The sequence below is a fragment of the Furipterus horrens genome, unplaced genomic scaffold, assembly GCF_987537825.1.
Source record: "Furipterus horrens unplaced genomic scaffold, mFurHor1.1.pri manual_scaffold_13, whole genome shotgun sequence".
NCBI classification, from domain to species: domain Eukaryota; kingdom Metazoa; phylum Chordata; class Mammalia; order Chiroptera; family Furipteridae; genus Furipterus; species Furipterus horrens.
The window spans coordinates 7,517,847-7,540,047 of NW_028327183.1; the positions used below are offsets into that span (position 1 = coordinate 7,517,847).

The 22,201-nt window shown below is 42.9% G+C and overlaps 1 protein-coding gene across 1 annotated transcript; it reads right to left on the reverse strand.

Annotated features, from left to right (window-relative positions):
* Nucleotides 1-67: 67 nt before the first annotated feature.
* Nucleotides 68-22,129, reverse strand: PSME3IP1 (proteasome activator subunit 3 interacting protein 1). The gene is made up of 8 exons (XM_090259907.1): nucleotides 22,073-22,129; nucleotides 21,865-21,937; nucleotides 14,149-14,290; nucleotides 13,543-13,641; nucleotides 13,016-13,137; nucleotides 8,917-9,050; nucleotides 5,817-5,881; nucleotides 68-332 (listed from the first exon to the last, which is right to left on the reverse strand). The coding sequence occupies exons 3-8, from the start codon at nucleotides 14,273-14,275 to the stop codon at nucleotides 115-117; spliced, it is 765 nt and encodes a 254-aa protein (XP_090116033.1). The 5' UTR covers nucleotides 14,276-14,290; nucleotides 21,865-21,937; nucleotides 22,073-22,129; the 3' UTR covers nucleotides 68-114.
* Between the last annotated feature and the right edge of the window lie 72 nt (nucleotides 22,130-22,201).

A 22,201-nucleotide genomic window follows, 5' to 3' on the forward strand; every position in this document is an offset into this window, starting at 1 on the left:
TTTAGACGAGGTTAAAGTATCACAGGTGCACAGGGGGCAGGCCACCCAGTCCTCCGAGGGAGGCGATGCCTGCAGGCAGACGCACCGTCCAGCCCTGTGGCCAGGACACAGGAGCTAGGGGGCCTCGAGGAAGGTGTTGGTTCGGAAGATGGAGGACACGATCTTGCCGGTGGCGTTGATGGTGCCTTCGCTGTCTGAGCTGGACTCGGAGTCGCTGCTCCCTGAGTAGGCGCCCAGGCCGGGGAGGATGCCGATACACACCGCAGCGGAGGGGCAGTGGATGGAGGGGCTGCTCAGGGACGTGCTTCCGAGAGACACGCAGGACGGGGCTTCTGCAAAGAAGGAGGGAGGACTTTAACTTCAACGCCCTCCTCCAGAGCTGATGGCCTACGTGCCACGTGCCAGGCCCCGTGCCGAGGGCTTCACCACAGAAGCGTCCAAGCTCCTGCGCAGGCTTCCAGTCCTACAGCTGTGCCCCTTTTACAGTGAGAACACGGAAGCCATAGTCAGAGGGCATTTGAAGAGCATGCAGAACGTCACCGAGTAGGCTGAGGCTCTTTTTCCCCAGGATACCCCTAGTTACGCTGCCCGCTTCATGACAGAAATCCTCGATCTAGAAAACGCAGGACTTAAAGGAAAAGTTAAGAACTTGAGTCCATTCCTTCCTTCTAAATGTTTCCAGCCTCATTTAACCACTACAACCTGCGTGCAAGTGTTACCCATCCTCCTACTGATGAGAGGTCAAATGACCTGCCTAGGTTAAAGGCCACTTAAGAGTAGAAAATGTTAAACTGAATCTGAATTAAAAAATAATGTACTAAAATGATTCCTGACCTCTCACTGCTGAGTAAGAGCTGGAGGTCAAACTTCAGGCTGACAAGCGTATTTTCTAGGGTTTTGTCCTAACAAACGCCTAACAGCTCATGTAAACATGAACAGGACACGTGGATCCAACTACAGAAAATTAGGAGTAAGCAAGAAGCACAGTGAGAAGCTAAATGAGCTCTCAAATGGCCGGGACACAGGGTTCAGGAGCTCAGTGCCTTTGTTTGCCTTACTGGATGTCCTAATAAGGGGGGGGAAAGCTGTGAAGATAGGCAATGTTGTCCTAGCCGGTATGGCTCAGTTGGTTGGAGCGTCATCCCGTGGACTGAAGGACTGCAGGTACAATTCCCAGTCAGGGCACATTCCTAGGTTGGGGGTTCGGTTCCCATATATGAGAGGCAACCGATCAATGTTTCTATCTATGGTTCTCGTTCGTTCGCTCTCTCTCTCTCTCTCTCTTTCCCTCTCCCTCCCTTCCCCTACTCAAATCAATAAGCATATCCTCAGGTGAGAATTAAAAAAAAGAAAAGATAGGCAATGTTAAAACCTGGAGATGGAGAAAAGTGAAACGAGAGCTGACCAGGACTGCAGAGACGGGGACAAAAAGGCCCGGAGGAAGCAAGAGGCAAGTACTTTTTATATATATCTCACAAAAGCTAATTTCTGTAACATATATAGAGTTCTTCCAAAACCAACCAACAACTGAATAGAGGAGTGGTCAGAGGCATGAAGAGTCACAGAAAAAGAAACAGACGAATTTTAAACACAGGAGAATAAACGATATATAAGGAGGGAAGGAGTGGGAATAGGCATCTCTCCGTGTTGCCGGCAGGGTACAGGGCAGTTCAGTGATGTCCTTCAAATTTAAACGATGTTCATACGCAGCACTGCTGACAGCAGCAAAGGCTGCAGACAATGGAAATACTAGCCACCGAGAGTGGGCCCGTGAAGTGACGGACCACCCTGCGGCACTAAGAAGAGCAGAGCATCTCTGTGTTTACTGGTATGGACTGATCTACACGATACTGTGCTAAATGGAAGAGGCGAGGGTGAGGCTAGGTTGTAGGGGGGAACAGGCCCATGGAACATGCGTGACAGTGTCTGAAAAAAATATATTCCCTTTAGAATTTTCTATTCTGTGCATACGAGGAGGGACCCAAAACAAGGAATTTATTTATGAAAAACTGTATATTTATTCTTATGTTTGAACTTCAGTCACTGTCACATTACTCTCCATTTGATGCAACACACCTGCAGAGATGCCTTTTTCCCGACCCAGGCCAGTTTTTTTTACACTGTTGCAGCGTGTCTTCCGGTCCCCAGCTATGGAGCAAGCGGGGATTGGAAGGGGTGTCTCGGCCAGGCTGTTTTCCTTCCCATCTCCGAAGCTGGTCAGAGCAGTTTTTGAATTCATCAATTCTGATGCCTTTTAGTGTTTCTGCCTTTTCCTTTCACCTCTTCCACAAGGGCAAAATGTTTTCCTTTGAGGACTTTTTCCAGCCAGGGAAACAAACAAAAAGAATCCCTCAGTGCGAGATCAGGTGAATAAGGAGGGTAGGGCATGGGGGTCATGCTGTTTAAACTGCTGAACACCCCGTGTGGTGAGGGCAGGGGCACTCGTAACTCGCCGATCACGAAATGGGTAAATGCACTAAAGAGTCTTCAAAAAAAATTCACTGGAGCTGAACGCAGCATCTCACAATGCCAACTGGTACCCTGGTACAGCTGGGTCCCTAGAATACTCACCTAGTGGGGGAAGCCTGTAATACAAGAGGCCTGCCCTCCAGAAGATAATTCTTGTTTTTTTTTGGGGGGGGGGGTGTCCCTTGTCTGCTACCTATTTGGACAATTTTTTTAAAAAAGGAAAATGCAAAAATCCAAAGAGCATCCTGGGCCACTTACATTAGGGAGGGACAGCCCTGACGGATGTAGCTCGGTTGAGCATCACCCCGCAAAGCCAAAGGCTGCCTGTTCGGTCCCTGGTCAGGGCACATGCTTGCGTTGCAGGCTGGTCCTGGCCACGTGCAAAGGATGCTTCTCTCCCTCTCCTTCTCCCTCCCTTGCCCTCTAAGAATAAATAAGTAAAATCTTTAAAAATCAGGGAGGAAAAGCCCCACATGTCTCTGTAACCGCAAGGGCATCCCTGTATTTACAGCCAGGAAGGCGGTGGAGACTGGACAGTCCTAAAGATGACAGGTGTGCTGGGTTACACCTTCCTCTCACCATAAGCCTCTTGAGGGCAAGGGCTCTTTCGTCACCATGCCATCCCTCGGCCCGCAGCACAGGGTGGCACAGAGCAGGCCCGTGGTCAGTGGGAGAACACAGGAGTGTGTTAAAGACACTTAAGTTTCGTTGCAAATGGCTAAATTTATTTGGGGGGGGGGGTGTATGAAATTTGGGATATAACATCAAACTATGTGCCATTTATTACTTGAACATTCACTGTATTATTAAGTCACAAACACAATGACACAGTATTCTGTTAAAAAAATTTGGTTGTTTAACAAAAGACCTGGTATCTTATAAGGATATGAGTCAGTTACTTAGAAAAATAATGTATGTGAAGCTGTTCAGTGAGATGACATTTAATTAAGTCTTTCAAGGGTGACTTTCTTAGTTATAAAAGAAGGATCAAGTTGAGAGGACCTGTGGAGGACTAGAGCCAGCCTAAGGGAAAGGATGGCCACAGCAATGCCACCAAAAACCTAGACCTCTGTGGCATCAGCAGTTTAAGCTGAAAGACCAAATCTCCCAATTGTCTGGTGGACTTCAAGAAAGAAGAGACTGCAACTCTGACAAATTTCATTTCACAAGCAGTTAACTGTCCAAAGAGAACAAAATGGTGCCCTCTGACCTCACCCATTTGGTGAAGTTTCCTGCCAACGTCTGCATCTGCAAGACCCCATTGTCATACCAAATTAACACTGAAAATTACTAACAGACAATGTTCCTGGGATTCACACAGATGCGTGACTTGAGAGTAAATGGGGCCTTGTGCACTCACTGGCTCTGCTCAGAGCTTAAGTTCAGAGCCCCCGGGGGGTGAGCCTGAATTTCCACTGGGCTGCAGAGCTATCTTCTGGGGGACAGAACGGGAGACAAACCCTTTTATTGCTGAGGACAAGACTCTGAAGCAACATACAGTACATAGTCTTCCTGTGTGGCCTCAGCCCCTAGCAAAAGAGGGTATTTCTTGCCCAGCTGCTGCTGTGAGAATGTAATGGGGAGGAAGGGATTTAGAACGCCAGAATGGACGGCTCTGAAACACGAGTCTGCCTCCATGTAAAGACCCCACGCAGGTTTCCCTTTCCACTGATTCATGTACATAGTTCCTACCAGGGAATAAGCAGCAGGTGCAGAGCTACTGATTAACTAGCTGAATTATGTTTAAGATGAAGTACTGTATACATGTGTGCATACAAACGCACAGTAAATACTCTATTTAAGCAGTCAGTTTAGCAAGTTTCCTATATATTAAAAACATATCAGTGAAACGCAACTCCTACATTGCTGGTGGGAATGTAAACTGGGAATATCAGTAGTCCCTCTCTATATCGCGGTTCACTTATTGCGGCCTCACTGTATCGCAGGATTTTTAAAAATATTATATTTATTTATCGTGGATTTTTCGCTCTATTGCGGGATTTTGCGGTACTGTATAAGTATGTTGCTAAAGTTACATAGGTTTAAGAGTGTAGAATAAACGTAAGGTTCCTACTTCGCAGGGGGAGGGAGTGTCTAGAATGTAATATCCATGGTAAGTAAGGGAATACTGTGATTCAAGAAAAAAAATTTATGGGAAAATAAACACTAATTTGATATATAATTCCTAAATATTATCATGTATCAAGTTGGTAAGTATTATTTTAGGTGTGATAATAGAACTGCAATCATGTTCAAACAAACAAACATACAAACAAAAAAGATTTTTTTTGGATACATACCAAAGAATTATGAATGAAACAATTTGATATCAGGGATTTGCCTCACATACCATACTGGGGAGATATAAATAGGACTGGATACATGTTACAAATTGTTGAAGCTACATGATAGGGTTCATTATACTATCATTTTAATGTATGAATGTTTTAAATTATCTATTATAAAAATTTTTCTAAAAAGAATATATTTGTAATTGCTTGTACACACACAGAACAGCTCTAAACGGATACATAAGAAATGGATGATCCTATTTCCCTCTGGAAGGGAGATCTGGATGGAAGAAATATATACGTAGAAGGAAGGCTCTTCACTGGATGTCCTTCTTAAAAGTAGATTCTATAGCAAAAAGGTATCAGCAACAGCTGACCATCACTGGTGCTCAGTAGATGCATATTTTAAAATATCTATTATTTTTTTGAGAGAAAAAGAAATGTAAGCCCTGTTTTAACTATGACCCATTGAGTTTAGCTCAGACTCTCAATCCTACAGGGAGTCAGGGACAGAACTGAAAACACTCTTGAATTTCTCATTCTTGATCCAGCCCCCAGGATACACTCACCTTCACGTAAAACAGTGCCACTTATATAGTGCCAGACTGGATCACATAAAAGCCACCACGAAAGAAAGTGTACACCTGGAACCTGTATTAAAACTAGGTTCAATCCAATCCAACCATGAGCAGGAGCCAGGCATTCTGACTCTCACTGGTAGCAAGCGGGGTGAAATCAAGAAACTTGACATTTGGGGAAAACAGAAAAAAGTCCTTTGTGAGGAGAGGTGATATGACTAGGGCTCTGGCTTTGCAAGCGCTCCCAGGGAGCACAATTGTCATTTATCAGAACCACAGGTTTCTAACGTAATACTCTGCAGAGCAGCTGACATACCCTTGGGTAGAAATCCTGCTTGGTATGAAACAAGTTGGTAAATTCAGTTTAGACAGGCTTGCTTAGAAATATATGCACTCACTCATAGCTGCAATGCATTCCAGTCTCCTCCTGTGGTCACGTGTATCATAAGTAAAGAACGAAATGGAAGCAGCCACCCACCTTGATTCTTGTCATCTGGGTCAGGGTCCGATTTCAGTCTTTTTACACTGTGGCCACTCTCTGAGCTGTAACAGAAAACATGGTGATGATGTGAGCTAAGGCCAATCTTGGGGATCAAAGCTTTGAGAATCAGGAGCTCCAATAACCACTTATATGAATCTTAGGTAGCCTCAAGGAAAAGAATCTGAAATAAAAAGTCTTCATTTCAAGGTCTCCTTCTGGTTATATTATTAGTTATAAAGACAATTTAAAACCCTGACCAATTCAAGGGGAAAAGCATTATATCTTCAACCATTACCTAAACTTTAGATTCTTTCTAACAGTTCATGGTTACTAAATAAATAAATCTCTAATCAAACTAGGAAATTCCTTAACTTGCCAAAGTTAATCTGAAAAAGCAAACAAATACTAATTTTAGCATGGAAAAGTTATAAACATTATGTTTAAAAATAGAGCTAAAACGAGAATGTGCAGAGTTGTTTCTAGCGAACATTTTACTTGTAATTCTAGCTAGTGAGGTAAGATAAGAAAAGGAATTAAAAGGTATAAGGAAGAGAATCAAACTGTCATTATTCAAAGATGGTAAATCTCTGCATAGAAATTTCAGAAGACTCTGCTGATAAATTATTATAATAATCCATCCATGGTTTTAATTACGATGAATGATAAGGACAACTTAATAAAAGTTACTAAAGACTTATTATTAAAGTTAATAAGAGCTGGTAACTGGATGTAAATATTGCATTGACTGCAGTTTTACACACCAGCAACAAAAATATATATAAAATATTATACTTAGGAAAAATCTTAAAAAAATGTGCACAACTTTTTTGAAATACAACTGCAAAACTTTATAGAATGACATTAAAGAAAACCAATAAATGTAGATCTATGCCATGACTAGGAAGACTCAAATCCATAATGATCTGTTCTCTCTATAAATTTAACAAGCAATTTAGTAACATTCCAATAAAAACTCCAATAGCAATTTTTAAAGAACTTAAACTAAATCTAAAATTTATATGGAAGAACAAAGTGGCCAAGAATAGACATAACACCCCTAAGAATATAAGGAGACTTGCCGTACCAGATATCAGGATTTATTATAAAGCTACAGTAATTACACAGAATGATACTAGTCCAATAGATCCAAGGACAAGAAAAAAAAAAAGGAACCCTCAAAGAAACCCAAATATGTATGGAAACTTGTTACCCAAATATGTATGGAAAATTGTTATAAGACAGGGGTAGCATTAAAGATCACTGGGGGAAAAAGGCAGTATTTAGTAAATGCTGCTAGAAAATTTGCTTTTTGTTTGAAGAGAATAAATTGAAATGGGATCCTTACCTCATGCCCTGACACATAAGAATAAAGACTAACATGTGAAAGACAAAACTCTAAAACTTTTAAAAGAAAAATTATCTTATGACCTCAGAGTGGAAAAAATTTAACAAAATATAAAATGTTCTAACCATAAAAGAAAATATTATATATTTGACCACCTTCAAATGGTACCAACTCCCAGTTACAAAATAAATAAGCTTTGAGGCTATAATGCACAGTGTGGTGACTACAGTTAATAATACTGTGTTGTATGTCTGACAGTTGCTAAGAAAGTAGATCTTAGAAGCCCTCATCACAAGAAAAAAATTTTGCAACTATGTGTGGTGACGGACCTTAACCAAACTTAATTACAGACTCCCAGACCTCACTCCAGACTCACTGCTCCAGAATTAGTGGGAGGCCTAGAAGCCACATTAACAAACTCCCAAGTGATTCTGATAAACCCAGGCTGGATACATTAGGAAGTCCTGCCCAGGAGACTAATTTATCCCCTTGCAACACAAAACAGCAATAAATGTAGCTTCCAAACTTACAGGGATTAGATGCATGTCACAGAGTAAGCTAATACAGGGTCCCTCTGAAAGGCGCTAAGGACTATAAGGAGATAGCGATCACACCCCTTCTGTTGGCAGCAGGACCGAGCTGAGATAGCGAACCGCCCACCTAGAGCGCCCTTTGTTGGAACACCCAGTCCTGAAAGACCCCGGGCCGGGCACGAGAGGCCAGGTGAAAACAGGCCTTTTCCAGGCTGCGGAGTCTCCTCCCCGCTGCTGCTGTACCACAGGGACATCTTCCCATGTAAACAATGTTCCTAGGAGCGTCTGCAGCAGGTGGACGGTGTGCCAAACCACAGGACTGCATCAGCACACTCCCTTCAAAACACGTGGCTGTGGATAATACACCATATTGATTTTCCTAATAGACTGTGCTTATGAACTTGACATCATTTTGTCCATGGTACAGCGGTCAAATTGAAATGGCCAGACTTAATCACTTTGGTGCCATTTCAGGATCTGGAAAGGGAGGTGCAAATATAACAAAGAATTTGCCAAAATCTCCAGGCAGTGCTGCCACGCCCACATCAAGCAAGCAGAGCCCTGCCAGGTCTGCGACCCTGTCACAGCTGCCACGACCCTGTCACAGCTGCCACATTCTTACAGGCCACACAGCCTTTCCAGCAGCTGCCCCGCCTCCTCCCGTCTGCCTGTCACAGCCATTTCCACTAATCACCCTCTCCTTCCCAATGCCTTCCCTAACTTCCCCAACAGCTGTTTCCTCCTCCCTGCTGTTATTACACCCCATACAAATCCTTTCACAGAACTTGCTGCCTCGTTTGCTAGAAACGTAAATGCTCAAATATTGAACCCCTGCTCCTATTATTTTGTGACCTTGGATAAAGGTTCTCAACCCCTCAAATTCTCAGTCTCCTCATCTGATAATAGCTATTCGTACTTCACAGGCTTGCTGAGAGGCATAAAGGAGACCATGCACAGCAAGCGCTTAACATAATGCCTGGCACACAGCAGGTACCCAAAGAAGAGAAGCTGCTATTCTGTTGAATGAACAGTCAAGAGAGAGGCCAAGGTCAAAGGCCATGGATATGCCAAATCTGGAAGGGGAGAGACACAACGTAATAAGACCGGAGGAACTTCACTGAGGCTTACACCTAGGCCATTCTGCTCTGGCTATCGTTACAAGAGGCATTTCAGAGGACACGGTCAGAGGCGGTGAAAAGTTGGGCAACTGCTGGCTGACCTCTTATGCTTCACAGCTCCTGCCAACAGCTTTGCCTGGGAGAACTTATTCTTGGTTTCCATGGGTTTCACAGCCACTTTCTTCTCCACTTCCTTCTTGTTTTCTGGAGAAATTCCAACCTTGTGGAGATTACTGTGAGTTACAGGTTAAGGGTCAAACTAATGAAAAAGAAGAGCTGTGGCAGAACAATGATAAATTGAGAGAAGGAACACAAATATAACCCACTAGCGGTTCAGCTCTGCCACGCAATGCTTAGCCCACCCCTCCATACTCTGCCAGGCAAATCCTGCTGGTTTAAAGAGAAAGGAAGTCGAACACACAGGAAGATGGCAAATCGAGCACAAAATAATACAGATGAGCAAACTTTCTCCCTCTAATTCTCTACGAAAATCTGAATACAGCCCGAAAACCTGTTACTGCCAAGCACACAGTTGATACCATGCTTGCTAGGAAAAATAAAGACCTTAAGGAACACAAATGCAACAGAAAAAAACATGGCTTCCCTGAAAATGTTTGCTTCCCCCGCCCTAAGGGTAAAGTCAAATTTTGCAGAATGGCCTATGACTATTAATGGCATTCAGTCTTAGATGTGATTAAAACTGACGCCTACTCTGCTGGGGCAAGGCAACGTCAAAATCACTTAAGGTTCATTAAAGAACAGTCATCGTGACTGTGACTGTCACCGCCCCGCGCTCCTGCATGCGGACCTCCACGGGCCCAGGAACCACTTTTAAATAACTCTCTCAAGAGATTTTAATGAGAAATCCCTGTGCGTATTCAGCTCAAGAACCAAACACGTGTTTTTGGGTCCTACCCAGTTCACCTGCAACGTCACTTTTCTCATGCTTTATGTCAATCTCTGGCCTCCAAGGTCTCTCACCTTCTTTGTTCTCCCCACCAGCCTCCTCCCCACCAGCCCTTTCTCACAACCTATTATGCAATAGATGAGCATTCCAGCGGGTGCTACCCCTTACTTAAGACGCAGCAGTGTCCTGCTGGAACAATAGTGACACCTAGTGCCCAAGGAATTTGAGAGGCATGTGTTATCAACCCCAAGGGCGGGGTTGGGGGTGGTGAATGGTCCAAACTTAGGTACCAGAAATAGGTAAAGTCTAATTCCGACCACTCTTCAGGCACTATCTCTGTGCTTATGAACACCAGTTACCTTAAATATGTGCAACAGTCAATGGGGATTATGCATCATGCTCAGTACGACTTAAGTTTCATCAATTTAGTGTTTTTAAGGTCATCATGGAAACAGTATGTGAATACCAAATGTTCGTTTTTTTTAAAGAATAAAAATGAAAGAAATAGATTTCATCTTTGTAGTACAGAATGCCAAAACGCATGAGTATATTGTGATTTTTACCTGTAACTCCATCAAAGGGATAGAAACTCAAAGGCATTCTTAATATTATTGAAAAATAAAACAAATTGGAAATAATTAATACAATAAAAGCACTCATGTATTTATAATACCAAGACACAGACAAAATGCAACACTTAATTTTTTTATTCTTTTAAAGTGAAGAAAAGTGCCCAACCTTTTCTTTTGGGGAAGGGAGGAAGATAGGAGGAAGGCAGTAATACTATTATTTTTTATCAATATCCACAGCATAAGCAATTTTTCCCTAAGTCCCTCTCCCCTAAAATGCTTTAAATACCATAAACAGACCTCAAAACCCTCAAGGAATTCATTAAAAGGCATTTTTAAAAATTAGTTTTTAACATGCAAAATATGCTAAATACTGGTTAACCTGAAGGAAAAAAATTCTGTTATTTCTATGGCTTATTTGTATTTGTAAGTATCACATTACAAAATGTATCATATTATAATGATCAATGAAAGCCAAGAACCAGCTCCTGGGTTGCCGCTTTCATAAACAAATGTCTAGCCCTTCCACTCGGATCTCAACATGTCTCTGGCTACACGCACCCCTGGGATTAGTGCATTACACAGCAGTGAGGTGGAAGGCTTGCTTTTCTTCAGTGTTTCTAAACAGTCAGAACTTTCCAAGTTTCCAATGAAAGCCAATACCCCTGGGGCCTCTTCAAGGTGGCTGTAATGTCACCAGGACAGGAAAGTTTCTTTGGCCTCACTGCTGCACTGTTCATTCTTCCCTTTGAATGGGAAACTGAAGGGCCCCTCACACTCATACCATAACCAACACTGCTCTCCAGAATGCTGCTTTGGGAGGCATTCTGTCCTAGCGCTGGCCTCCCAAATTAAGCACACAAAACAAGACGATTCAAGTGAGAAGTGTTAATTGCTGTATTTCCTTAGAGGGAAAACCTGGTGCTGAAACAATGCAATCCACAAACCCGCCCATCTCTGCAAACAGCCATGTACAATGTTATTCTGGGGCCAGCAGGGCGGAGCTTCAGAAGAATCAGTCTCAATCCTACAGCTGGGATTGGGGTGTAACTTTCCATCAACCCCTATCTTGATATTATACCCGAATGCCACCAGGAGAACTGGGACTGGAAGCCAGGTCTTTTGCTGCCAGTTAAGAGGTTTTGTGGCACCATGCTGCCACCTTATTTCAGTCACCACCGCTCTGAATTACACCAAATCCCTAGGAATCTCGGCACACTTTTTCCCATGTAACTCTTCAATGGAACCTACTGTACACTCCCTGCAAAAACAAACAAACAGACAAACAACTAACACATACACATAGTGTCATATCAATTGTGGAAGAGAAGCCTGTTCCATCAAGCTAATAAAGATATTCAATATCCAAGCTTGAAATCTTCAAATCCGACTTCTCATGGGAGAAAAAACCTAGGCCGGCTTCAGTAACCTCTCCTATGAGCCACTCACCACTTTACCCACATACACACTGGGAAGCACCATATGCCAGGCCCTGGGAAATCAGTGGTGACCACGTCCTTGCGCTTGTGGAGCTTACTTTACATTCTGGCAGTAAAGGGACAAACGAACCAAGACTTTCAGGTAGTGACAAGTGCTCTTAAAAATGACATTACAGATACTAATGGGAGGGGGTGCAATTTTAGGTGGGGTGCTTAGGGAGAGTCTCTATGGGGAAAGGAGATGAGACCCGAGAGCCACGAAATGCAGCTTTGTGAAATCTGAGGGCAGAGCGTTCTTGGCCAAAGAAACAGCAAAGCTCGGTGAGGGACACATAAAGGCCAGCAGGCTGCAGTACAACAAACACTAGGAGCGAAAGTTCAAGGTGCAGTGGGAGGTGGGTTGGCCTAAAATAATCAGAGCCTTGTAGGGCCTCATAAAAAGGCCACTAGTGTTTCAAACAGGGAAGTGACAAGATCCCATGTATGCTTTCAAAATTTCCCTTTGATGCTGTTTGGAGAAGGGACAGCTGGGGACAAGAGCAGAAGCAGAGCCTCATCAGATGGCCACAGCAGGCCCGAGGAGAGTCTGACTACGGCAGTGGCAATACAGATAGCAAGGGCTACACAGACCTGGAGTAGACCTTGGAGGTAGCCTTTGAACCAGGCACCTGGGGGTATAGGAGTACCATTCCTGAGACTGGAAAGACCAGGAAAAGGGGAGATTTCTGGGGGAGGGAGGCATGAAATTGAGAATTTTGATTTAGTCACGATATATTTGGGACGCCTATGAGGACATTCAAGTGCATGTTAGAAAGGCAATACTGAGCCAAGGCAAAGTCACCTTTGCTGCTTTCTCTACCCCTCTATGAGGACAGACTGGCTGTACCTATAGGGAAGGTTACTAAGGACACAGGAGACATGCTAAGCATTTTATTTTCAAACTCAGAAGCCAATTTCTCCCCTAGATGAGGTCTATTGCACAGCCCATCTGTTTCAGGGCCTAATCCCACAAGGCAACAATACCCTCGTACTGACTATTAGGGTTTAGGTCTTTAGTTAATCCTAAAGGATCTGGACTTCTGATCACAACAGACTCTTATATGCAACATTACGCCATAAATCACTGCCAGTTAGTTACTCAGAGTCACGAACATATCACGGTTGAAAGGGAACTGAAGAGATCCCCAGGAAGAAGCCCTTCATTGTTTTTATGAAGAAACTACCATCGCGGATGTTGATGGGAACACTGACACCTTATAGACTTCTCTCAGAGGACAAAGGATATTCTGTATTCCTTCAGTTCTCTCAGCTCTTCTTCTCTTCGCTGCTTTTCTATTAATTCCTGCTGCCGAGAAACCTCATCAAGGAAGTTGGTCTCATCTTCATCTAAGCCTCTTACCATGTTTTCTGAGGAAGTAATTAAAACAAGGAACACTGAGCAGGCAAAGGGAAAATACAGTCTAATAAGATTTTTCGTTTTCCCTTTTTAAAAATAAACGGTGGATCCTTCAGGGGATTAGAAGAAAGAATTTGTACATACCATGGCTTTTGAATAGATAACATGGCATAAAACCAAGGCATGTCTCCCATTACTAGATCTTAGCATCGAATTAAAATGGGTGTCTTGACTGCCAAACAAAAATGTTCAATGTGGTCTAGACGGCAGAAGCTTGTCTCTGTTCCAGCAAATAAGCGTTTAGAGACAAAATAATCACGATAACTCCGTGGCTAGTTAGAAAGTGTTGCGTGAGGCAAACGTGCATCAGAAAGACCCCGCAGAGACCCGTGGGCCCCATGTTTTCAGAAGCTTACTGAATTTGAACTGCTCCTCATACTCCTGCTGCTTCCTGTCTTTCTGCTCCTGTAGCCTCTCATATAGAGACCGCGGGTCATAAACCTCCTCTGGACATTCTGAAGATGAGAGAAAAGGGGAGGGGGGGGGAAGACACATACTTTATAACCCTTCCATATTATTCTGGAGTCACAAAGGATTTTAAAGATCAAGTCAAGTCCCTGCATGATCTGAGGGCAAGGATAACACAAAAATAGTCCTAAGTCCACAGCTTCCCCTTGGACCTCAGAGCCAAATGTCAGTGTCAGCAGGGCCCCTGGCCTGAGACGTTTAACTGGGTGAGGGGCCAGTCCACACTGCACCCAGCAGCGGCTTTCTCGGTTGTTCAGATCCCGGATGCACATGTCTTGACAGGACAGACCAGCAGAGTCTCCCGGACGATAGTGTTGTAGAGTGGGAAGGGCGGGCACATGAGCGTCCTGGCTGTGCTCCCTGCGCTGGAGGCCTAACACAGGCTCCTTCACCACTCTGAGCCTCTGCTCTAAAGTGAGGACACTAATACCTGCTTTGCAGGGTTGTCGTGAGGATTAAGACCATGCTGAAGGCCAAATTGTAAGCCCACATACCTTCTGGATCTTCAGGTTTTCGAACTTTCTCCCATTCTTCTTGCCTCCTTTTACGCCGTTCGTCTAGCTCTGCCTCGGTCACAAATCTCTTTTTGATAACAAGGTTACCATCATCCCCTCCATCCATAGTGGAACAATCAGTCTACGGAAAACAAAGTATTTCAAGTGAGAATCGCAATTAAACTTCTAAAGAGAAATAAGATTCAGCTCTGCCTCACCCAGCAATGGACTACCTCATAATTCCCTTTGACCGTGCACTGAAGAAATCCTCAAGTAGTTTAATGTACAGGTTATTGATGAAAGCACATGATTACTTTTTCCCCAATGTATGAGGTAGTTCTATTACCACTATGTTATCTAGGAAGCCAGCGAGAGAACATGGAATAATTCCCATTACATTCTGTTCCACAGTGAATCTTACATGGCAAATATTTCTCTGTCCCCCTAATCTAGACAAAAGGAGCCAAATCCCTTTTTCAACATAAACTTGAAGTTGTTTAAAGACAATTCCCATGTGCCTCCTATGTTGTCACTTTTCTGGACCAAATATCCCTGTGGAGAAAAATAATAGTGTCTCAAAGTAGCAACTTTATCATACTGCATGATTTAAACCCGGGAAATGAATATTAGAATCTGGTAATGCCACTGACATCTCTTCATTCGCATTATACATTTTAAAAAATGGAAATAATATATATTTATATTCAAAGAACAATTTCTATAGGCCAAAATAAAACCTAGAATCTCTCATGCTTTCTCCTAAATAAGAATTCAGAGACTTTTAAAAGTTATTCTTATAATTCAAAATTAAGAAAGGAAAACCACTTATTTCATTTTTATGGCCTGTTGAGTTTTTGGAAAGAGAAGAACCTGCCTTCATTTAACCTTGACAGAGATCCCTGAAACTCAGGGAGAAAACCATTAAGGTATCTGTAACCAAGGGTCTGAATTTGAAATAAACTCTAGAGCAGTGATTTTCAAGTAGTGTGCAGTGGCAGACACACCAGCGTGCTGCAGAATTTTTAAAGCACGCACTACCTGACAATTTAGTCAGGGGCACTGACTTATTTTTCCTTAGACTGTCAAATAAAAAATGACTACAGCCAACACAAAAATAACCAACCGGTGTGAATTCATCAAAATTATATCTATTTTTTTGTGTGAGATCTGCGACAAATATTTTTTTTTGATGTGCTGCAGAATTTTAGTAATTAGTTTGTGTGTGCCATGAAGTTTTTTGTTTTTTTTTTTAAAGGTTGGAAATTGTTGCTTTAGAGAAATAACGATCTTCCCGAGATTTATTAATCACTTTTGGGAAAAGACAAATTGATAGACTTCCAAGAACTTCTAACTCTTGTTCATCAGTCTTCATCACGTATGTTAGAATTCAACTTTCACCCAAAGAGCTGAATCTATGCTACCCATCTTACACACCCAGGGACAAAACAGGAATCACCATTGGTTAATGAAAATAAGGCAGAAGCACATTAAAAAAAGAAAACTTAAAGACAACGGCTTTAGAACTTGAAACACTGTACTTCTCCCCAGCTCTCAAAGGGCTGGTTTCCTAAAAACACAGTCAAAACTAATGAATACTTATAAAAGTTTGCTTTTTAAACTTCGTATTATAATCCTGACATTGTCTTGATGCCGAAAGAGAGCTAATTATAATAAACTTGTGAGCTTAAAGGGGATGAGAGTAAAACACAGACTGGTGTATCCATCTCCCTCTCCCATTTGCGTTTCTTCTGTAGGTCCTCATTCCCTGGCACCTCCCCTGTTCCCTCCTTGCCTTCAGTGCCTCTCTGGCTCAGTGATTTGGTCATCTGCTATGTTTGGACAGGTCAAAGACAGGGAATATTCTTCCTCCAGAAATATGCAGGTCTTTTCAGAATTCAAAACTTCGCTGTCAATAAAAACTGCCAACAAGTAAACTTATCTTCACACCTTTCACTACAGCCCAATATAATTCAACTAAATATGTAACAAGTACCCTCTTCTGCAGGCGTCTTACCAAGAGGGAGTACAAGTTAATGATAGAGGACAGAAGACTCTAAAATCAAGAGACCACAGTCTGAAACCCAGTGCCGCCACTTTCCCTGGGCAGGCGTCACGTAACTCCTCTGAGCCTTGGTCTTCCATCCACAACTGCAGTCACCGAAGAGGACTGAAATCGTCCCGCACACCATAAATCTTTGGTGAGGATAAACAAGATCATTCACGTAAAGCACTCCGCAGCGTTTGGCACATACTTAAAATGCTTTGAAAGGTCTGCGTTGCTACAAAGCACCGTGCTAAGCTCTGGACAGGTTGTGGGAGCGAGGGAAAAACTGTCTGCGCTCAAGAAGTGGGGGAGACATAAGTAAATCAGTGGCACAGACCATCATGACCCTTGAAGTGGGAAAGGGATCGCACCAAACTGAGACACTGGGAAAAATTTACACGTATAAATAATTTGGCGATTCTGTATTTTCCCTTTAGTGTGGTTCGCTAGTGTACTGTTTACTAGTCCAACTTCAGCCAGCTCAACCCTGTGCTGAATGATGACCTCCGTGTCCGGCACTGGGCCAAATTCCACGGTGTGCATACGGAAAGAAACCCGAAGAGTCAGTACTCTTGAACCAGCTAATAGCGGACAGTGTATACAATGAATCACCAAAGTGAAAAGGACGGGAAAGGGGTCGTGATGAAGGGCGTGGATGCGGCTCAGCCCAGCATCCCAGGCTGAAGACCTCCACATCCTCCTCCAGTCCTTCCTCCTCACTTTCTTACACCCGACCAGCCCCCAAGTTCTGTTGTTTCTACTTCATGCTGACCTCTTTTTAATTCGCCCTCTCCTTTCTTCTTCCTTCCTTCTTCTTCTTCTTTTTTTTTTTAAGAGAATAGTGCTTTCCTTTCCAACCTCTTCTTTTCCAGGGCTCCGGGTGCCTGGACTGCTACAACGGCATCGCATTAGTCTCCCTGCGCCCACCCCCGCCCCTCCCACAGCCGCTGATTCATGCCTTGGCTATAGCACTGACCCATGGGTTTTATCACTACGACCGTCCAACAGCTCTTTGTATCCACACTGCTTGTTAACACAGGCTCTGGCACATATTAAGTATGTCATAAGTACTCATGGAGTAAACCAGCCATAAAGAGGATTGAAAGAACTGAAGCAGGGAGGAATGCTCTCACATAAATATTCCTACGTATTGTTTTATCTAAGTGATAGGGAATGGTAGATGTTAAATAAGTATTTGCTGAGTCTTCTATGTCCCATGGGAAATCCTATTCAAACACCATACCATTTGTAAAGTAAGAAACACAGGACCAAAAATTAAATCCCTTTATTACATAATTGATGTCTTCCTCAAGAATAACTCTCACTCCCTCCTTTAATTTAAGCTAACTAAAAAGTGCTCTTACACTGATTAATAAGTATTTCCCACACAAAGCATTTCTCTTTGAAGAGCCCAATATTCGTTTGCTGTTTATTCAGTAATAAGGAGGTGATGCGTATCTACATCTTCTGGAAATGACAGAAAGATGAGAAGTTAAAAGTGTTTGTTTCTAATTCTTACTGCCTAGCTAAATCTTCACAAGGCTCCTATTTCTCTCCTTTGTTTGCTAGAATAATTAAAAACAAGACAAAACACAAACAAACAACGAGGGGTCTGGGGATCTAACTATAAAGATTCATGTGGGAATACTTATTTTACCTTTATTGTGTTTAATTTAAAAAATGCTGTCAACTCTCCTTTACTCATATAACTTTTTTCTTCAAGGTGACCTGTGTTAAATTATCAAACTAAACATTACATTATTTTAAAAAGAATTATTTAAGTTCTTCAAACAGAGCATTCAGGGAAGACCAAAACCATATCAAAATCAGTTTGTCCAAACTTAAAAGTTTTAAACTGATGCAAATAAAGAACAGTTTTCACTTTTGCTTGACAGCCAAAAAAACAAAGTTCTTATATTTCAAGCCAAAGTAACTGTAATACACACTGCTCTTCTGTGCTTGCACTGGAGACTGTGGTATTTAATTTCCAGGTTGGTGGAACAAAAATGGGCTGGGTGTCTAACACAGCATGCCCTACAAGTTTTAAGACACAAAATTTACATTGCTGCCTCCGAGCTAACTGCTATCGCTGCAATGAAAGATTATTTCTACTTAACTAGTGCCATGATACCAGCTAATGAGAACTGGTTTCTCATGGAATTAAATTTTGTGAGGGCAGACTACTTAAAGTGTTTACAGCATGCCCACCATCTCTTCCTGATTCTAATATTCAATAGACTGAAGTGTAAGGATACACCAGGGAACTCCGTGTTACTGTGTTCTAAGGCTTCTCTCTTTGGGTAGCAAAAGCAATTGGCTTATAAGCCTTCCTTTTGTCAGTAAATATAGTTAAGCGCTGCTCCTCCTACGTTTTTACCCTGATGTTCAAGTCACATGGGATTTCAAAATGCAGGACAGCAGCTAAGAGGAATGTTCCATCTGGCGAACTTAACTATATTCCAAATAACGACTGCTTTCTGACCAGAAGGCCCTTCTACCAGCTACAGTCATTTAGATCAAGCCAATTTTCCCTCTATTATAAAACTTCAGAGAATGGTAAACACTCTGTTAGCATTTATTATTAGAAAAAGAAGTCCTCAATCTTCTAACAATTAGCCTTATTTAACATTCTCCAGTACCAAAGGAAAATAAAAGGATCTAAAAATGAGGGTACAACAGAGCAATTTAATTCATATTTAAAATGTTTATTATGAAAAACAATTTGAAGTAACCTTCTAGTTGCCCAGGCATCTAAAAAACACATGCAATAAAAAGTTATTAGGAATTTTTTTAAAGGTCTATATATGCATTTATCTTCCCATTAGAACTGAGTCTTATTATATGTGCATTTACCTTCAATTCATCTACATGCACTGGAAGGAAAAAAAGAGAGAACGTAAAATATTGGTTCCCTTAGCTGATCCTCAGTTGCCCAACTCCTGTGTGCCTGTCAGAGTATAAACACTTCCCGCACTATGTATGATTCTAATATTAGTTGTATTTGTTACACGCTGTCACTCCTAAATGCAAACCAACGACTTCATCTGCCGCTCACGGGAAGAGAAACCGCATCTGTCCCAGAGCCGGGGGAACAGCTGGCCATGCTGGAACGTTGCTGCACTGGTATCCCTACGTCCAACACGATGCTTCCCGACTAAAGGATTTTCGAGGGCAGCTTTGATTATTTTGCCATCTGGGCTGGCGCTGGCACCTAAACAACACTAAATCATACCTCCCCACTCCCAGGCTTTATAGAACTCCTTCAGATCATATTTTCTAAAAAATAAATAAATAAAGGCTTTGCATTACACAACCATACATAAGGCCACCTAACTCATTCAGTTGTATTTTTTAAGTTAATCTTTACAGGGGACATATTATGTTCAAGGCACAGTGCTTGGCACTAACCTGGAACGTGAGGAATTTGCATTCAGGAAGAGACAAGGTTGGCAAGTTAGAACAGAAGAATAAGGTTATATGCTGTAATAGAATAGAAGCTAAGAGTTTAGAAAAGGACAACTTTAAAAAAAAATAAAAAGCTTCAGAGAAGCTTAATTTTGATCGTAGCCATGACACTGCTGTGAAAAGTGGTAGAAGTTTTAGGCATACAAAGAAAAACAATCTTTAATTCAAGATTGCCTGAAATCACAGATTTCACATTCCAAAATCAAAATGAAAGGGTGTTATAACTTACAGAAATAGTGGGTGAGGTTACCGAGACTAATCTTATACTTCTATGATAAAAAATAATAAAATAACTAGAAAAAATTTTTTAAATAGAAAAGCTAACAAGATAGTTCTGATAACCATCCTTGACTGGGGATCAAACCTGCAACCTTGATGAAGCGGAATGACACTCTAACCACTGAGTACCCAACCAGGGCTAGGCTTACCATGTTTAAAGAAACAAAAACCATGTCCCCAAATCAATAACTGTAAAACAGTTGTATGACACACAGGAAAAAACCAAATAGAACTTCATGAACTAAAAAAAAAAAGAAAATGCATTAACTCGATTTATGATTTCAATGAATGAGCTGAATAACACATTAAACATAGGTTAAAGAATTAATGAAGCAGGAATTATCCAGAATGTAGTATGAAGAAAATAAAAAGCGAGAAGAGAACAGAGGAAAAAGGTCTATGTTAAACCAGTAAAGGAGGAAGATAAAAACAATGGGGCAGAAGCAACACACAGATAAGAAAAGGCGGAGGAGTTTACAGAACTAATGAAAGACACTAACCTACAAATTCAAGAAGGCTAACAAATGCCAAATAAACCTAACAAAAACAAATCCACAGTTGGATACATCAGGGCGAAAATGTATAAAACCAAATAAAAAGACCTAACAGTCTTTAAAGCATCCTGTAGTAAAGAGTGAAAGAGATCGTATTTAAGAATTAAGTAGATTCAAAAAGTGATCCACAGTGAGCTCACCGCAATTGCTTAATTTAGCTGCCGCAAAGGCATAATTCCACTATGATTGAGCCTTCCGCTGAACCATGCACTCGAATTACTTCGTTTCCCTGATGCACGGTTTTTAATTTCTGAAGCAGCAACCTGACTCTCACCAAACATCAACATTCCTACAAGGTGAAAGGAAAGACTGCTAACCAGGTAGATGGTCTGGAGGTAATTCTTCCTTTCTTAGAACTACAAAGAATTTGCCCCCGGGATAAAAAGGCACCTAGGCCTCAGTTGAGAAAGATCATTGGGCAGCCTCTGCTTTCAGACCCTTACAAACTGTTAGCAGCTCATCTGGAGCTCTAGCTGAAAGACTATACAAGATTATTTCTCTCAGTTCAATTTCTGTATCGAAAAGGAGCTACCCGCTGATTCCTTTCAAAAGAGTCCAGAAGCAGTGCCCTCCAAACCATTTTACGAGGTCCCTCTTCACCCATCAATAAACCAAACATCTGAAGAATCAACGAATCTTACCTCGCAGCTGGTACCCAAGAGGTCATTGGGAATTCTGACCACCAGGCCGGCGCCTGGTTTCCCGGGTCCCACTCCACACCTACTCAGTCAGACTATCCGGGGATGGGGGTCCGAGAATCTGCATTTTAAAAGATCTTGTTTTCTACTAGTTAAGAACCACTGCTAAGGCCGAAAAGGTATCTCCTTTGCCCCCGCGCGGACGCTGACATTCACGGGGGCCACCGACTCTCAGACAAGGTGCTTCAACTCTCGGTCTTGGTTCCCTAAGTTTTCTGCAAAACGCGTCCGCTCCAGCGACTGGTCCACGGGAACACCATAAAACGTGCTTCCCGTCTCACACTTACTTCCACGCTGTGATTCAACCATCCCCAACCAGGCCGTGCCAAGACCTCTGGAATAGAGCCCGCTCCTCGCCCGGAGCCTCGGGGGCCCCACGTAAGCAGAAAAGGTGCAGGGAAGCCGCAAGAAGCCTCAAGTCCTCGTTCCGTTTGAAAGGATCAGGTAGCCTCTCCGACTCGACCTGGAAGCCATCCCGCGGGCTCCCTCGCCCGCCCCCCCGCCCCCAGACTGGGGCCTGCAAGCCTCGGGCCCCGGGGACTAAGAACACAGACTGAGAACAGGCCTGGCCCTAAACCTCAAGTCAGACGCAGCCCCCACGCCATGTCCTCAACGAAGAAGCTGGAGCCCAGGTTTCGCCGCCTGGCCAGGGAAGGCCCAGGCCGCACTCACCTACCGACGCGCGGAAGGCGGGACACCCTCTCCTCGGTAGCGCCCACCCCGAACCGCCACCGCAAACGCCGCTGGCTCTTTAGGAAACAAGAAAGAAAAGAAAAAGAAAACAGTCTTTGCGTTTGTATTCCTTTTGACCCTTCAGGGCTTCCTGTTCTTCGCCGCCACAGCAAAGGTCCGCCCCGCTTCCGTCGGCGTAACCCAATCCTCACCTCTCCTTCTCCCCAGGGGTCCGATGGAAATCCGGTGCCCAGGAAGCTGGCGGGAGACACAGGATTGGGCCATTCACACCTCATCCGGGATTGGCCAGCTCGCGGCTGGGGGGCGGGCCGGGCCGTGGG